Source organism: Chelonoidis abingdonii, chromosome 1 (assembly GCF_003597395.2).
Source record: "Chelonoidis abingdonii isolate Lonesome George chromosome 1, CheloAbing_2.0, whole genome shotgun sequence".
In the NCBI taxonomy this organism is placed as follows: domain Eukaryota; kingdom Metazoa; phylum Chordata; order Testudines; family Testudinidae; genus Chelonoidis; species Chelonoidis abingdonii.
Genome location: NC_133769.1, coordinates 123674789 through 123690568, shown reverse-complemented (window position 1 = coordinate 123690568; position 15780 = coordinate 123674789). Strand labels below are relative to the sequence as shown.

At 42.9% G+C, this 15780-nt stretch overlaps 1 protein-coding gene across 2 annotated transcripts in view; it reads right to left on the bottom strand.

Annotated features, from left to right (window-relative positions):
- Positions 1 to 15780, bottom strand: part of LOC116834140 (pleckstrin homology domain-containing family A member 5-like) — a 229995-nt gene that overhangs the window by 42955 nt on the left and 171260 nt on the right. For both annotated transcript variants that reach the window (XM_032796044.2, XM_032796042.2), the window contains exons 6-7: positions 7324 to 7396; positions 38 to 138 (exon numbers count right to left, since the gene is read on the bottom strand). In XM_032796044.2, coding sequence (XP_032651935.1) covers positions 38 to 138; positions 7324 to 7396 — 174 coding nt within the window. The remainder of the gene's footprint in view (positions 1 to 37; positions 139 to 7323; positions 7397 to 15780) is intronic.

Sequence of the window (15780 nt, the reverse complement as noted above, 5' to 3'; positions counted from 1 at the left end):
GTCTATAGTTGTTTAAACTGAAAACGAATGCCCTCACCTTAAAAGCATATTTGCGATTAATATGATCCTCAGAAGAAAGCATTGATATCTGAAAACTAGGTAGAAGTATGCTTCCCAATATTCCCTCTTCTTTTTCATCTAAAATATAATATTTGATTAGGACAATAGATTTATACACAGAGTACATACATTTAGACTCCCTTTCCCCATGTCAAGTGGCTATATTTTGCATTCATTGAAAATCTGAGAATTAGACTGTATTCAGAGTTTGATGATGGATTTCAGTAAACGGCCAGTATTGAGAGAGAACAGCAGGAGAATTTTACTTTGATACTAGATTGATTGTTTAACATATAAGCTTTTCATGGCACAGGACAGTGGTAAGGAAGTTACTGAGGAGAGGGAAAAAGAAAGAATGTGGACCTGGAACCAAACAGCTAGATTGGGCATTGGGTCAGCCCCGGAACTGGGTTAGGTAGGGGTCTGGGAGTGGGTGACACTAAGTGGTTGGCAGGCAGTCCCACTGTCAAGTCTTCCACCTCCTCATTGTGCCCCACATTCATGTCCTCACTCAGCCTCTCTGGGATGTAATACCACAGGAGTGAGTGCCCCAGCAGCCTTGCTAAAGTTAGGAAGTCAGACCAGGGCTCCTGTCTGGATAGCCATAGGAGGTTCATTTTAAAGTGCTTCCTGTGAAAACCATAAATATTTTACTAATCAAATATTATGGAAAATTCAATTGTCCTCTGAAGACTTGTATTAAACTCAGATACTAAATTCAGTCACTGAAGTGGAAAATAGGATTTTTAATCCTGCTTTAACTGAATCTCTCAACATAAGCTTAACTAAGAAGTCACTAACAACACCCCCCCCAGTAGAGAGACATTGTGACTACTGGAGAAACATGAAAGTCAAAGAATCTGCAACTCAAATTACTGGGTCAATGTTGTATTTCACTGACAGCGCATGTCTAGCCTTAATATACCTTACGATATGCTTCCACAGATGATACAATTTGTTCATAAGTGTATTGGATGCCTGCCTCTAATGACAGCTATGAAGCACAATGATAGCATTTTTCCAAACTGAGCACACAGACTACAAAGCAAACTATAATAGAAGAGCGATGCCATTAATGTACAAATATAAATCTTTTCAAAACAGGCAAGGTTAACTTCTTCACATTACTACTTTGGGGATAAAGATTTTAATATAATGAGAGCATTTCATTATATCAACAACCCATAGAATAAATGTGAATGCCTAAATATCACATTAAAAGGTGCAGAACAAAGAAGGGAACCCATTTTTTTTTTTAAGTTGACTTCACAGTTATAAAAAAGAAAAATAGGAGACAAGTCCTGAGCCTGCAAAGGTTTATGCATCTAAGTAATTTCACAGATGGCACATGCCTCCCTCGTTTGGGGAGGTTTACACAAGCAGTGGAAGATCCCTGAAAGTGATGGGGATGGCCCCACCTGCCCTCCGTTCCTGTGCCTCTTAGCTGAGTTTCTCCAGCATTAGCATGCACAGCAGGAGGAGTGGTCCTATAGCTGGGCCAGCCAGTGAGAGGTTGTGCATGCTGATGCTGGAACAACTCAGCTAAGGGGCACTGGAAGGTGTGTGTGTGTGTGTCACTTTTAAAAGTGGGAGGGCTATACCCTCCCACTCTTTTCATGCCTTAAGGGCAAGCGAGGGCAAGGCATCTCGGGGAGAAGAGGCAGTGCGAGGGTGGGGTCAATCCAGGTGCAGTAGCTTCCCCACTTCTAGGGAGCTTCTGGTGGTGGTGCTCCAAGGGTACTTGGCCAGCATGCCTCAAAAAGGACGTGATCTGTGCCACAGCCAGCATTTCTTGCCCCCTGCATGGCCAGCCATTTTTGGGGATGCTAAATCTCTCCAAGCCTCTTATACATGCCACCCATGAGTAATCTCAGTGATGCCAATGAGACTTACTCATGTGCACAGATCTTTTGCAGATCAAGGCCTAAAGTGCACAGTAAGTGTAAAATGTTTCCCAATCAGAATAATTGTCTTTTGCATCCACTTTGCACACATGTAAATGACTGAAAAAGATACGGAAGTAGTACACCTGAAGATGAGCTCTATGTAGTTCAAAAGATTGTCTCTTTCACCAGAAGAAGTTGGCCCAATAAAAGATACTACCACATGCTCCTCATCTTTGAGACAGTGTAAGGCAAAAAAGACAGTGAGAAAAGAACCACTTGCATCCCACTGTTTATTCAGTACAACTTGCTAATACATGAGAGCAGAAAGATTTCAAAATAGTTTAAAAAAAATGTTGGCCTCTGAGCCAATTTGCACATCCTTTCCAATTATTGACTGAAGTCGGGCATATTCAATTACAAGATTGAATGTTTTAAATCCCACATGACAACAGTTTATGCTCCTTAATATATTTAGACTCCTTCTGTAGCATTTTAACTGAACCGAAGACCTACAATATAGACACTACAAATCACACATTTCGCCATATCCTGAACTATTTAAATCTAAATTTCTGTAGAAACTTTATACTACAAAAAGCACTGAGTAGTGCAAATCTGACTTTTTAGCTGTATATGATGGGTGCCAGCCCCTAGCTGCTCAATAGCAAGGAGGAGATGGAGCCAGAGCCATGGAAGGCTATAGGAGGTTTGGAGGCTGGCTCCCATTCACTGCCCTGACAATGCAGAGTCCAGGTGCCCCAGTGCGCACAGCCCCTGAGAGGGCGGGGTGTGTGTGTATGTGTGAGAGAGAGAGAGAGAGAGAGAGAGTGTGCAAGGGCCGTACAGCAGAGCGAGTATTAAGCAGCTTTCCTGCAGGGACACAGTGACAGAGCTCCCGACTCAGCATGGCTAGGGGAGGGATGTGACCTGCAACATCTTGGCAGCCAGGAGCTGCTTCTCACACATCAGCTTTGCTCCCCGCAGAGCAGGAAGGGGGAGCAGGCTCAGCTAGACAGTAACAACACTTCTGACAGTCATGCTTGCTGCCCGAAGCGCTACTCCTCTGCTGCCAGGAACTCTGGGACACATCTGGAGGACTTCTGGAACCTGAGTCAAGCAGGAAAGCAATAAGGCTCAGACCCTTTAGGGTCCTGGGACTCTGGTTTTTGAAGCCTAACTTAGCCCAACTGGTGTGTGGATGCAAAGGGGGTTAGGCTTGAACTCGGGCTAAAGCCCAGGCGTGAACTGCAGTGTAGATATACAGCGTCTTGGAGCTAGACTCCCAGTTGAGAAGGACAGACTTGGGATAGTGGGGCTGGCATTAGTGTTCTAAAACAGCTGTGTAGACAGCTCTTTGAAGTTGTGGCTTGGGCTGGAGCTTGGGCTCTGAAACCTACAGAGGTAGTGAGGCTACGGAGTCCGAGCTGCAGTCTGAGTAGCAACTTCAAAGAGCTGTCTACACAGCTATTTTTAGAACACTAGCACAAGCCCTGCTACCCCAAGTCTGTCAATCTGGGCTGGAAGGCTCGATTCCACATGCTCCAAAGTATTAGGTAGACAAACCTTTATGAGATACTGTGTATCATTTTTTTCTCTCCAGTCTAGAATATGAAAAAATTCTTAAAAAAGGCAACATGGCATTTTCTCATCCAAATAAACTAGTGTGTTCTGAAAACACTCTGCTTATAGTTTCCAAATTTTTAAAAATCTGTTTCCCATCATCTGAGCTTTTATGTTACTCTGCCCACTACATCCATCTTCATTTGTACAAATAGGAGAGAATCTTCTTATGCTGTTCTATAAGATTTTTTGTTTTTGCAAGCAATATCTTTTCTATATGAAAGCAGTCAGTCTTATCCCCAGATAAACATAATACTCTAAGCATTTAAAAATTACATTGAAATCAGTTCTCTTTCTACCCTTAAATCAGGACTTTGCATTGGATTTTAACATGGTAAAATTTTGGACTAAACCTTATCAAACTTCTAAAACTGGTGTTACAGTCAGACAGACAACCAGAAATATTGTTTGCAATCAAAGTGCACATTTTTCCCTTTTCATCTAAGCCCCTGAATGAGATAGCATTAACCTAGCATAAATAACTTCAAAAGGATAAGGTTTAGAATTTGTCTGCTTGTTTTGTTTTAATAACCATTTCTAGTAACTGTAAACCATTGCTGAAACACTTTTTCATTTAAATACATCTCAGTAATGAAACTATAGCTAAAATAGCTATCTGAAACTTCAGCTTACTTTATACAGATTAGACAACTCTGCTTTTATTTCCGTGTCTCTTATCTAGCCTATGATTAACACCTTAATCAAGCACAGAACAAAGGGGAAATTGGAAACAGACCTCTGAATACATAGTTTTATTTATGTTTAATAGCTGATTGGACAGCTCCATATGCTTCAGAGCCCAAGCTACAACTTTAAAGTACCATCTACGGAGCTATTTTTAAAGAGTGCTAGTGAGAGCCCAGCTAGCCAAAGACTATTGATCTGGGCTGGGAGGCTTGCTCCTGCCGGCTGTGTAGACATACCCTTAGACTTTTAGGTTACAAAAAAAATAATTTCTCAGTTGCATTAGGGAGAAAAACATAAACCAGAGATTCAACCAACCTACAATATTAAAGAAATGAAACTTCCATGGGCTGTGCAGACATACCCTTAAAAGACTTCCTAAAAGTAGGCAAAAGTTACTAGGAAAACCACAAAATATGCACTGGTCATTTAACTAAATAAAATAACTAAAGCTCAATCAATGTCTCCATGTCTAAATTACAGTCCTGAGTAGTTTAATTTTGACTCAGCAGTGGTTTATCCAACAACATGTAATCTTTCAAGTGCTGACTGCAAGCATGATGACTGCATTCCAATAATTCAGAATTTTAACTAACCCGAATTACAAGGAAAGCTTTTCTGCTTTGAGACTTAGTTTACCTTGATTAGCATAGAAATGTGCTGCACATTTTTCAAACAAATACTATCATTTTCACTGTTCGCTGGGCTAACAGTATTTTGGGCTGTATAAGTAGGAGCAGTGCCAGCAAATTGAGGGATGTGATCATTTCCCTCTATTCAACACTGGTGAGGCCTCATCTGGAGTACTGTGTCCAATTCTGGGCCCCACAACAAGGAAGATGTTGAAAAAAGGCCAGTGGAGGGTAACAAAAATGATTAGGGGGCTGGAGCACATGACTTATGAGGAGAAGCTGAGGGAACTGAGATTGTTTAGTCTGCAGAAGAGAAGAATGAGGGGGGATTTGATAGCAGCCTTCAACTCCCTGAAGGGGAGTTCCAAAGAGGATGGACCTAGACCAGAGGTTGGCAACCTTTCAGAAGTGATGTGCAGAGCCTTCATTTATTCACTCTAATTTAAGGTTTTGCGCGCCAGTAATACATTTTAAATGTTTTTAGAAGGTCTCTTTCTATAAGTCTATAATATGTAACTAAATTATTGTTGTATGTAAAGTAAATAAAAAGTTTTTAAAATGTTTAAGAAGCTTCATTTAAAATTAAATTAAAATGCAGAGCCCCCCCAGACCAGTGGCCAGGACCCAGGCAGTGTGAGTGCCACTGAAAATCAGCTTGCATGCCGCCTTCGACACGCGTGCCATAGGTTGCCTACCCCTGATCTAGACTGTTCTCAGTGGTACCAGATGACAGAACAAGGAGTAATGGTCTCAAGATGCAGCGGGGGAGGTTTAGGTTGGCTATTAGGAAAAACTTTCACTAGGAGGGTGGTGAAGCACTGGAATAGGTTACCTAGGGAGGTGGTGGAACCTCCTTCCTTCATCTCCTCTTTTTAAGGTGAGGCTTGATGAAGCTCTGGCTGGGATGATTTAGTTGGGGATTGGTCCTGCTTTTAGCAGGGGATTGGACTATATGACCTCCTGAGGTCCCTTCCAACCCTGATATTATATGATTCTTCAAAATAAATTGAAAATGTCATACACCTCTCCCAAAGTCCAAAACTACTGATTAGCTTTGAATATCTAAATTATTGTTTGCTCCTCCTCTCTCATGAGAGATCACGAATTATAGGTCATGGTATTTTTGTTTCATTGCCCACTGCTCCCAGTTTCACCAACAGCATCAAAAGTGGAGATCGGGAACATCATATATGACATTTCTATCATTTCAGACACCTGATGAGTATCCAAGAGAGCTGGGTAGATCGGAGAAATATGTCTTTTGCCCCGCCTCTCTCCATCACAAGCATCACTGTTTTTGCCCTCCCTATTTGTCTCTAGGAGGCAACTTCTCCATAATCAGTTTACCTTGCCATATCTACTCACTAACATAATATATTTTAAAAAAAGCTGCCAGTAAGGTGGTGAAACCATTAGAGGAGTCAATTATTTACGCAATCTTTTGCTCTGCCTGGCAAAGAAGGCTTTGAGACAAACAAATAAGGAAGGAAGAATGCCTCCAGTATATATTAAAGGGTGGCACCCTTTGTTTTAACAGAAAAGAGGAGTTACCCTTTTAATTGCAAATGTGGCTGGGCTGGTAGAAAAGTGGTCATTGCTCCTTTAAGACCCCCTCCCCCAAAGGTTTTCCTGCTCCAGATAGGAAGCAAGGAAAGGCAGACTAAGTCAGCATGGTGACTTGCCTTCACTCCCCCACAGTTGGGGGGGGTTAGGGGGGGAAGGGATTATTTATACCCAGAGCTGTGCCAGAAAAGCCCCCTTTTATCAGAACCAGGCAAGGTTGTGGTGCATGTCCAGTGCAGGTACTCCACAGGGAATGGATATGTTGATCTGATAAAATGGATTGGTAAAGAATTTTAAAAAGAACAGAAAAAGTGGATTTGGAGTTCCTACAACTGGTGGTGGGGGGGGGGGCGTTAACCCCCTTTGTTATAGCCTTCCCCTGCACAACCCTCCTGAGGGGGGTGTCTGGGTCCCAACAGTGGATTGGCTGGGACCAGCATGGGTAAGGGGATAGTCCCTGAGTATATGACAAGGGTTATGGAATTACTTGCACTGTACTGCTCTATCTGCCACGTACTCCTAGTTATTTAAGAATAAAGCTGCAGCCTAATTAAGCCACATCCAGTGCCTCCTGTCCTCCTTCTAGCATAGCCAGACAAACACCTCAGCAGTTGGTTTTGACCTGGAAAGTGCAGCTAGTTTACTAGTGTGCTGATTTTACATGTCAGCTTAATCAACAGCTCTTTGCACCCTTTCACCAATTAGAGGACAGGATTAGCTTTATTTTAACAGCTCAGTTATAGTTGGGGGGAGGGGACAGAAGAGGGCGGGAGAACAGTTTGTGTCAACAATTCTTACAAACTTTTTTTTTTAAAAGACATTAAGATTTTCCTGTTTCCAAAATAAAACAAAAACAAACCTTTCTAAAGAAAACTTACCTCTGTAATAGAAGAGACACAGATCAGAAAGCACAAACCATCGTTTCTTCCAGAGCTTCATACCAGTACTATCCTACATTAAACCAAAGTGTTCAAGTAAGCATCTGTCAGACAGACAATCAACAATGAATGCATCATAATGAAAACACATCCCCTGGTTTGCAGTGATTTTATGCCATCCATTGATTTTCTTGTTTAAGAGCATGTTTTATGCATATTTGATTTCTTAACACAGTCCTGACTTTAAATACCAAGTTGATTACCAGAAAGCATACAGCTGATTTGATTTAAGACTAATGAAATACAAGCCCATTATTTTAAAAACCTAGAGACTACAATTTACAGTAAATGGGAAGAAGAAAATAAACATGCACGCTTTTTTAGAGGAACTATGTGAGCCAATATTTTAAAAGCTTTCCTTATCCTTTCTTGTCTTTCATATCAAGTGTGCACCGAATTCCCTGCTCCACCAGTATTCATATACCTAAAGTAAATTTCTCTCCAACATAAAAATATTTATTCCTAAACCAATTTCATTTGCTTTTATGTATGTAACCAATTTGCAATACATTTCTCAGAATGAAGGACTGCCATCACTACTGCAGTGTAAGAAAGATGATGCTTTGCAGTGTGCACATCCTGGTAAAATAAGATTTAATAAATATGTTAATCTACTCCAAAAAGAAAGGTATGTGTGAATTTTAAAAGTATTCTTGTAGTGAGTGAGGTTTAAAATGATATTCAAGGATGGCACTATAGTAAAATCATAAGCTTTATATACACTCAAACAAGAAGAGAGTAGGTTATAAAAAAATTAAAAGATTCATCAAAATTTTTGGCCTCTTTTCAAGCTTTGCTCCCTAGGTGAAAAACAAATATTACCCAGAGTGTAAAACCTACTTTTTCTGAATAATTTTATCTATACTTAGCAAACCCTCTGCCACTGAAAGTTTTCATAATTAGAATATTTTGCACTTTATAGGAACTTGCATTAGAGGATCTCAAAATGCTTTACAAAACATGAATTAATTAAGGCCTGGTCTACACAACAGGCTTAGGTCAAATTTAGCCACGTCAGGTCGATTTAAAAATGAATGCATTCACACAACCAACCCCATTCCGTTAACCTAAAGAGCTCTTAAAATCAACTTCTGTACTCCTCCCCGGTGAGGGGAGTAGCACTAAAATCGACTGGGCTGGGTCGAATTTGGGGGTAGTGAGGACACAAATCGATGGTACTGGCCTCCGGGAGCTATCCCAGAGTGCTCCATTGTGACCGCTCTGGACAGCGTTTTGAATTCCGATGCACTAGCCAGGTACACAGGAATAGCTCTGGGAACTTTTGAATTTCATTTCCTGTTTGGTCAGTATGGCAAACTCAGCAGCACCAGGTGACCATGCAGTCCGCCCAGAATCGCAGAGTATAGAATGTTTCTACGCTCCCTCTATCATGTCTGTCTTTGAGGTTATTGCAGATTAGAAGGCGAAAAAACTGCACTCGCGATGACATGTTTTCCAAGCTCATGCAGTCCTCCCGCATTGATAGGGCACAGCTTAATGCACGGAGGCATTCAGTGGCAGAGGCCAGGAAAGGACATCATGAAGCGTCTGTTGAGGGAGCAAACGGACATGAAGAAGAAGCGTCTGTTGGAGCTGCAGGAAAGCCAACAAGAGCACAGACCCTTGTTGCATCCACTGTATAACCGCCTACCCTCATCCCATGTTCCATAGCCTCCTCAAAAGAAAGAATGCATGGTTTCAAAATAGTAGTTACTTTATTTCGAAAGGAGGAGGGTGGTTGGCTTACAGGGAAATAAAATCAACAAAGGGGGAGGGTTTGCATCAAGGAGAAACACACAATTGTCACACTGAAGCCTGGCCAGTCATGAAACTGGTTTTCAAAGCCTCTCTGATGCGCAGCATGCCTTTCTGTACTCTTATCGTCCTGGTGTCTGGCACAAAACTATTGTCTGCTGTTGCTTTCATAGAGGAAGAGGCGATTGATGAAATGTACCCCAAACCACCCACAACGTTTGTCGTCCTATTAGGTATTGGGAGCTTAACCCAGAATTCCAATGGGTGGCAGAGACTGCAGGAACTGTGGGATAGCTACCCACAGTCCACCGTGCCGTGGGTCGATGCTAGGCATGGTAATGAGGATGCACTCCAACGACTTAATGTGCTTAGTGTGGACATACACAATCGACTGTATAAAATCGATTTCTAAAAATTGACTTTATAAAATCAACCTATTTTCATAGTGTAGACATACCCTAAGTCTCCACAATGTCTTTGATATTCCTATTTCACAGATGGGGAAACAAGAACATAAAAAGTTCAAATGACTTGCCCTATCAAGGTCATACACTACTTCAGCAGTGGAGCTGGGACTAGAAAGCAGGGATCCTGACTCCCAGGACTCTGTTTTAGCCACAAGAACATTAACATTAAAGACTTGAAATGCTTGTAAAAGCTTTTTTTGAATCTAAAGCATTCTTTTAACCCATGACACTATTTAAGAGGTTGTTTAACTGAACCATTCAACACAGACACTCTCTTACTCAAGGATCTCAACTGATATCTACAGGGATCAAGAAGATTCCCCAAATCATGACACAACTGCACCATTACTCAAACCTTACGGATTTTCTTTTTTGCTTTCCTTTGGATCATCAGGCCAAGATGCAGAAGAGTGGAGTTGATGGTTCTGGTATGGCAAATCCTCCAGTAAAGTGAATACATTTGTATATGGTGTATTTGCAAGCTATTTGTTTTCTTTTAGTTGAGCGTCATTACACAGCAATTGGACAGCATTTTCAATCAATGAGAAAATTAAGAATTGGTTCTATACTCAGATTTGGTAGAAAGAATATAGAACAGGAGTGGGTAAACTACAGTCTGCAGGTCGTATCCGCCCCACGAGCAGTTTTAAGCTGGCCCGCGAGCCGCATCACCAGCTCGGCCCTGCTCCGGCCTGGGCGCTGGGTCAGGACTACACCAACAGCTCAGTCCCCCTCTGGCACTCTGGCTGGGGCCACACCACGCAGCTCGCTCCTGCTGGGGCACTTGGTCAGGGCCACATCAACAGCTTGGGCCCCCCTCCGGCAGGGCGCTGGGTCGGGGACCGCATCAGTGGCTCAGCCTCACTCCAGCCAAGGCGCTGGGTCGGAGCCGCACCATGTGGCTCCCACAAGCCAGCATGGCCCTGCTCTACTCGTACGTGCTCCAATGGGAGCTGCAGGGACGATTCCTACAGATGGGGCAGCGAGCTGAGCCGCCTGGCTGCGCCTCCGCATAGGAGCCGGAGAAGGGACATGCCACTGCTTCTGGGAGCTGCGTGAGGTAAGCTCCGCTTGGTAAGCGCCTGCACCCCCCCCCACCCCCCCGAGCCTATTACTAGGTAAATTATTAGAGAAAGAAAGCTGTATGTACTTTAACTGTACCTCTCTGAAGGTCGTATCATACCCAGATAATGCTCTTAGCTCAGCTGACTTGTGTCACTGTCATTGCAAATACTTACGCAGCACAGTAATTTATAGCATCCCCTTCCTATCTGAAACCACCATTCAAATGTTGAGAATAATTGAGTCTGTATGCCCCGCTCCAGTTGAGTTTACCTTAAATCTACCCGCTGTAGCCTTTTCATTAGTGAAACAAGATAGGAATTACATTCTAAAAGGGGTTTCAACATTAGTATATAGCAATGAGAATACAACACTGACAAAAATAGCCTAGCTTTGTACCTTAAATTTACTCCGTCTCCCATAGTAAGCCTTTTCTATACAACAGATCTCCATTCTTGAATATTTCAGCACCACCATGATTACTAGCCTGACAAGACATTATATATCCCTTATGAAATGAGTAATACGTAAGAAGAACTTCCCCCTCCTCCTGAGCATTCCAATAAAGAAAGTATCAAGTTGTTTTAGCAACAGAAGTATATCTTCCTATAAAAACAAATTACAAAGACACAGCTCAGGATAAAAAGGAGAGGTTACTCACCAGTACAGTAAGTTTGAGTTCTTCAAAATGTTTTGTCCCTGTGGATGCTTCACTGTAAGATGTATGTATGTTCGTGTACTCTCAACTGGGGATTCTGAAAGGGCACAATCTCAGAGGTGTGCCCGATGCTCCCACGTAAGGTCATATAAGGACAGGTGGACCCACTACCAATCCAATTCCTTCTTAACCGCGAAGCCTGGAAGACTCTACAGCAGAAGAAAAGGTTAACAGGAGGTGAGGCATCCATAAGGAACAAAAGATCTCAAAGAACACAAGTTACTGTACAGGTAAGTAACTGGTTCTTCAAGTATGTCTCTATGGATGCTTCACTGTAGCAGATCCCCAATCAGCCTCTCATCACTGAGGTAAGTGCTCAGGAGGCAAATCAAAGACAGTTCAGAGGACTGCATCACTGAAGGTAATGTCAACTCTGGATGTAGGTATGATGGTGTAATATTTGGCAAGCGTGAACTGAGGATCAGATTGCAGCTCTGAAGATTTCCAATATGAGGATATCCTTAAGGAGGACTAAGAAGTGGACTGAGCCCTAGTGGAGTCAGCGGTCACTCTGTGAGGGGGGGATGTACCCCAGCAGCTTCACAGAAGGTCAAGATACAATCCAAACCACTTCAATAGTTGAGTGGAAACTAGCTGTCCCTTCATCCTTCTGGTAAAAGATACAGAGTCTGGGAGAAGCCCTGAAGTCTTAGTTCTGCCAAGGTAAAAGCCAAGGCACTTCTGACATCTAATGTGTGGAGATTAACTTCTTTCCTTGGGGTATGGAACTTAGGATATAATAAATGGATCTCTTGGTTGATGTGAGATTCCAATGATACTTTAGGGATGAATTGATAATGGAGGCATAGCATGACCCTGTCATAGTAGGAAGTAGCATACTATAGTTCTGACATGAGTGCCCCAAGTTCTCCCAGCCATCACCTCAGCCAGAAGAATATCAGAAATGAAGCCTCGAAGGAGATATGAGAAGGACCAGGTAGCCTTTGGCTTAAATGGGGAGTTGCTCAAGATGTTGAGGACCATGGAGAAGCGTGGTTTTGGACAAGAGGGACTAACTTGTATAAATCCTTAGGGAATCTGGTGGTGGTTCAATAGGTAAAGAGTGAAACCCCTTCCATAGGTAAGTGGAAGGCCATAAGGGTGGCCAGGAGCATACTCTCTCAGCTCACTGAAAGACCTCATGTCTAAGTCCAATAGGTCATCTAGGATCCCTAGAGTGGAGCTTTTGAGGATTGCAGAGTGGTGAAGCATTTCCATTTTGGCAGTAAGTCTTATGTATAGCAGGTTTCTTGATAGACAGAAGGACTGACTGAACATTGGCCGAGGTGTGAACTCTGTGCCCGAGAACCATCTAGGAGTCAAGTTGTCAGGTCCAGAGACTATAGATTGGGATAGGTCAGGGCACTTGAGCTTTATGACAGGAGATCTTTCCTGAGGGTAAGGTGGCAAGGCACTGCCAGAAAAAGTACCACACTTGCCTCAGCCACAACGATGCTATCATGATAGCCCTCGCCCTCTCTTATCTCAGTCCGAGCAAAGTCTTGATGATTAGAGGAACAGGCAGGTAAGCATATAGCAGGAAGTAGGGCCAATGTTCTAGTGATGAATATTGCAAGGAATTGTGTCCATATGCTCTACTGGAGCAGAAAAGATGACGTTTTACATTGCATGAAGCTGTGAAGAAGTCTACCTTAAGGAGGCCTCAGCTCTGGCAGATGCTGCGGAAAATGGAGCCATCGAGCTTCCCATGTGTTGTCCTGATAGATAGTCCCTGCTCAGAAAATCTGCAACTGTGTTCTGAAGACCTGGCTGGTAAATCATGGAGATTTCTTAGCAATTCTGTGCTTAAGGACTGGGATCTTGTTCCCACTTGTCAGTTTTTGTACCATATAGCTACAAACTACCCTGTTGTCTCACGTTACCCTTAGAGAGCGCCCCTTGGTATCACAGGGGAAGTGCTAACACACAGACTGCCCTTAGTTCCAGGATGTTAAAGTGAAGTTTTGTGAGGACTATTTGTCTTGTGCTGTGGCACCTCATAGATGCGCCACCCCCTAAACCAGGAAAGAAGTGTACATAACAAGCTGTTTCTGACATGGTGGATGTGAAAACAGAGTTTCCATTAAGGCCTTTAGTGGGTCTTTCCACCACCCAAAAGTGTCTACGTCTTACATAGGCATGGTGATTTGTTTGGAAAGACTGTTTAGGGTGTACATAGTCCTTAGCCATGCCTGAAGACACCTGAAGTGCAATCTTTCATGTAGTGTAATGAACAAGGAGAACAAAATGTAGCTCAGCAGTTGCAGGCAGATTCTTGCAGTTATTGCGGACTATGCTGTAAAGATCAGTCTGGACATAGTGAAGAATCTGTCATTGGGAAGGTAAGCCCAAGCGGTTAGGAGTTTGGCATAGATCCAATTAAATCTATTACTGGAATGGTGTTAGACTTTTTTATATTGACTCAGAGGCCCAGAGACTGAGGTTATAGGGGGTTGCTAATTGAGTATCATGGGAGGAACGGCCTCTGAGGAGCCAGTTGTCCAAATATAGAAAGGCTGTAACCTATTTATCTTTGTGGCCCACAATGTGTTACAAGAGCTATAGGCTGAAAACCATAGCACCCCCACCACCAACCCCTCCATAATCCCCTATGCCCAGCACCCCCTGCCCAGAAACTCCTCCACAGAATGGGGCCATGAGCGGCATCCTGGGCACGGGCCGGACCCTGCCATGTGGGACCGTGCAGCCTAAAACCTGGGGGTGCTGCAGCACCAATACACCCCTAGCTCCTAGTACCCTGACACCCCTCACTGCCCAGAGAGCCTCCACAGTCCACAAACCTGCCCAGAGATCCACTCTGCTGTACCCTGTGGCACTCACCAGCCCCCTGATGCCAGGAGCGCTTCAGCAGGCTGTCAGATGCTGTCTCTCCCTTCAGTTAACCCCATCCCCTTGCAAACCAGAGCAGCAAATTTTGAATTTTTTTTTTAGCACACAACTAGGCTGCAGCTGTGTGCTAACTGGGTTGCATGTGGCACAGGCTGAGAACTGCTGATCTAGCCTCACTCTTTGCAGGACCTGCCTTTAAACTCATGTGGACTCTACACCACAACGGGACATGAGTTTCTGAGACACTCAAAATAGCCTGCCTGTAACTGCAGAAGAAAGAGCTGAGGCAGGTCTAGCTGGGCTTGAACCCAAGGGTCTTAGGTATAAAACAGAAAGTGCCATATATCACAATAGGGACAGCAAGAAGTTGAGGGTGGGGGGCTCAGAAACCCTCTGAGCACAAGTTGTGCTACCACTAAGAAGAAAATAACTAGGCAAAATGAAAAACTAACTACATAAACAAAAACAACAAGGGAAGAAAGAAGAGGCAGGAAGTAGATGAAAGCAGCAGATACTGCAATTGTTCTGTCTCAAGCTACAGGAACTGAGAAGGAACTGGAGTGGCAGTGGGTCTGCGCCTCCTTTTATGTCCTGGCCTGAGAGCACAAGGCACTGCTCTCACAGGTGCGGCCCTACAGACGCTGCTTTTTGGAACCTCCAGTTGAGAGGGCACAAGTAAGCATACATCCTATGGTGGAAATATACTCAAAGGAGTGAGTATTACGGAGAGGAATGTGAGGGAAGTAAATTCAATTTCTGAAATGAGAGATTACTGCACAGACTGACTACATCTGGATGCACTATTCTTTGAATCACCTTGTTATGTATTTACCTCTCATGGTAGTGAAATTCAAACACATAATGCATGATTTTCCTTTATTAACGGAGTTAGCCAGGACTCATTTTGACAATATTCTGACTATATACTTGTTTCTCAGGTGGTCCTAAAGTACCCTAGAATAAAAACTCACCCAGGAATGTATTGCAAATTTTACCAATTTTCCCACCAATTATTTGATTAAATGTCCCTATCTGACTAGCTATGTTCAGGATGTTTTAACTTCTCTTTTTGATACTACCTCAATGTGTGGTACAAGACATGAATGGGCTCTAGGAGACAGGACTGAGCCTGTGTGTATAAAAGGAATTAAGTAGAGGGGAGTGGAAGTGATTAAACCCGTTGGTACTTTGAGGCCCCATCTGGAAGATATTTAACTATTTGATTCACACTGAATTATTTCACCACATATTAGGTCTCCTCCGAAGCAGAGTATCAAATGCTGACAACCATTCACACAACTCTAGATTCTTTGGTACTGCCTTCTATATCAACACAAAACAGTATTGATGAAAAGCCAGCTGTAAGAACTCAAGATTCCGTAAGTAACTGAAGAAGCAGGTAGTAAATTAAAAAATAGGACAATGACAAATATGCAAGAAAAAAAACTACAAACTGATATATCAAGGAAATTTTGAAGCCATACTTAACTGGATTTATGTATAAATATATGCATACTAAAACACTAAAAAGTTCATATCAGATAG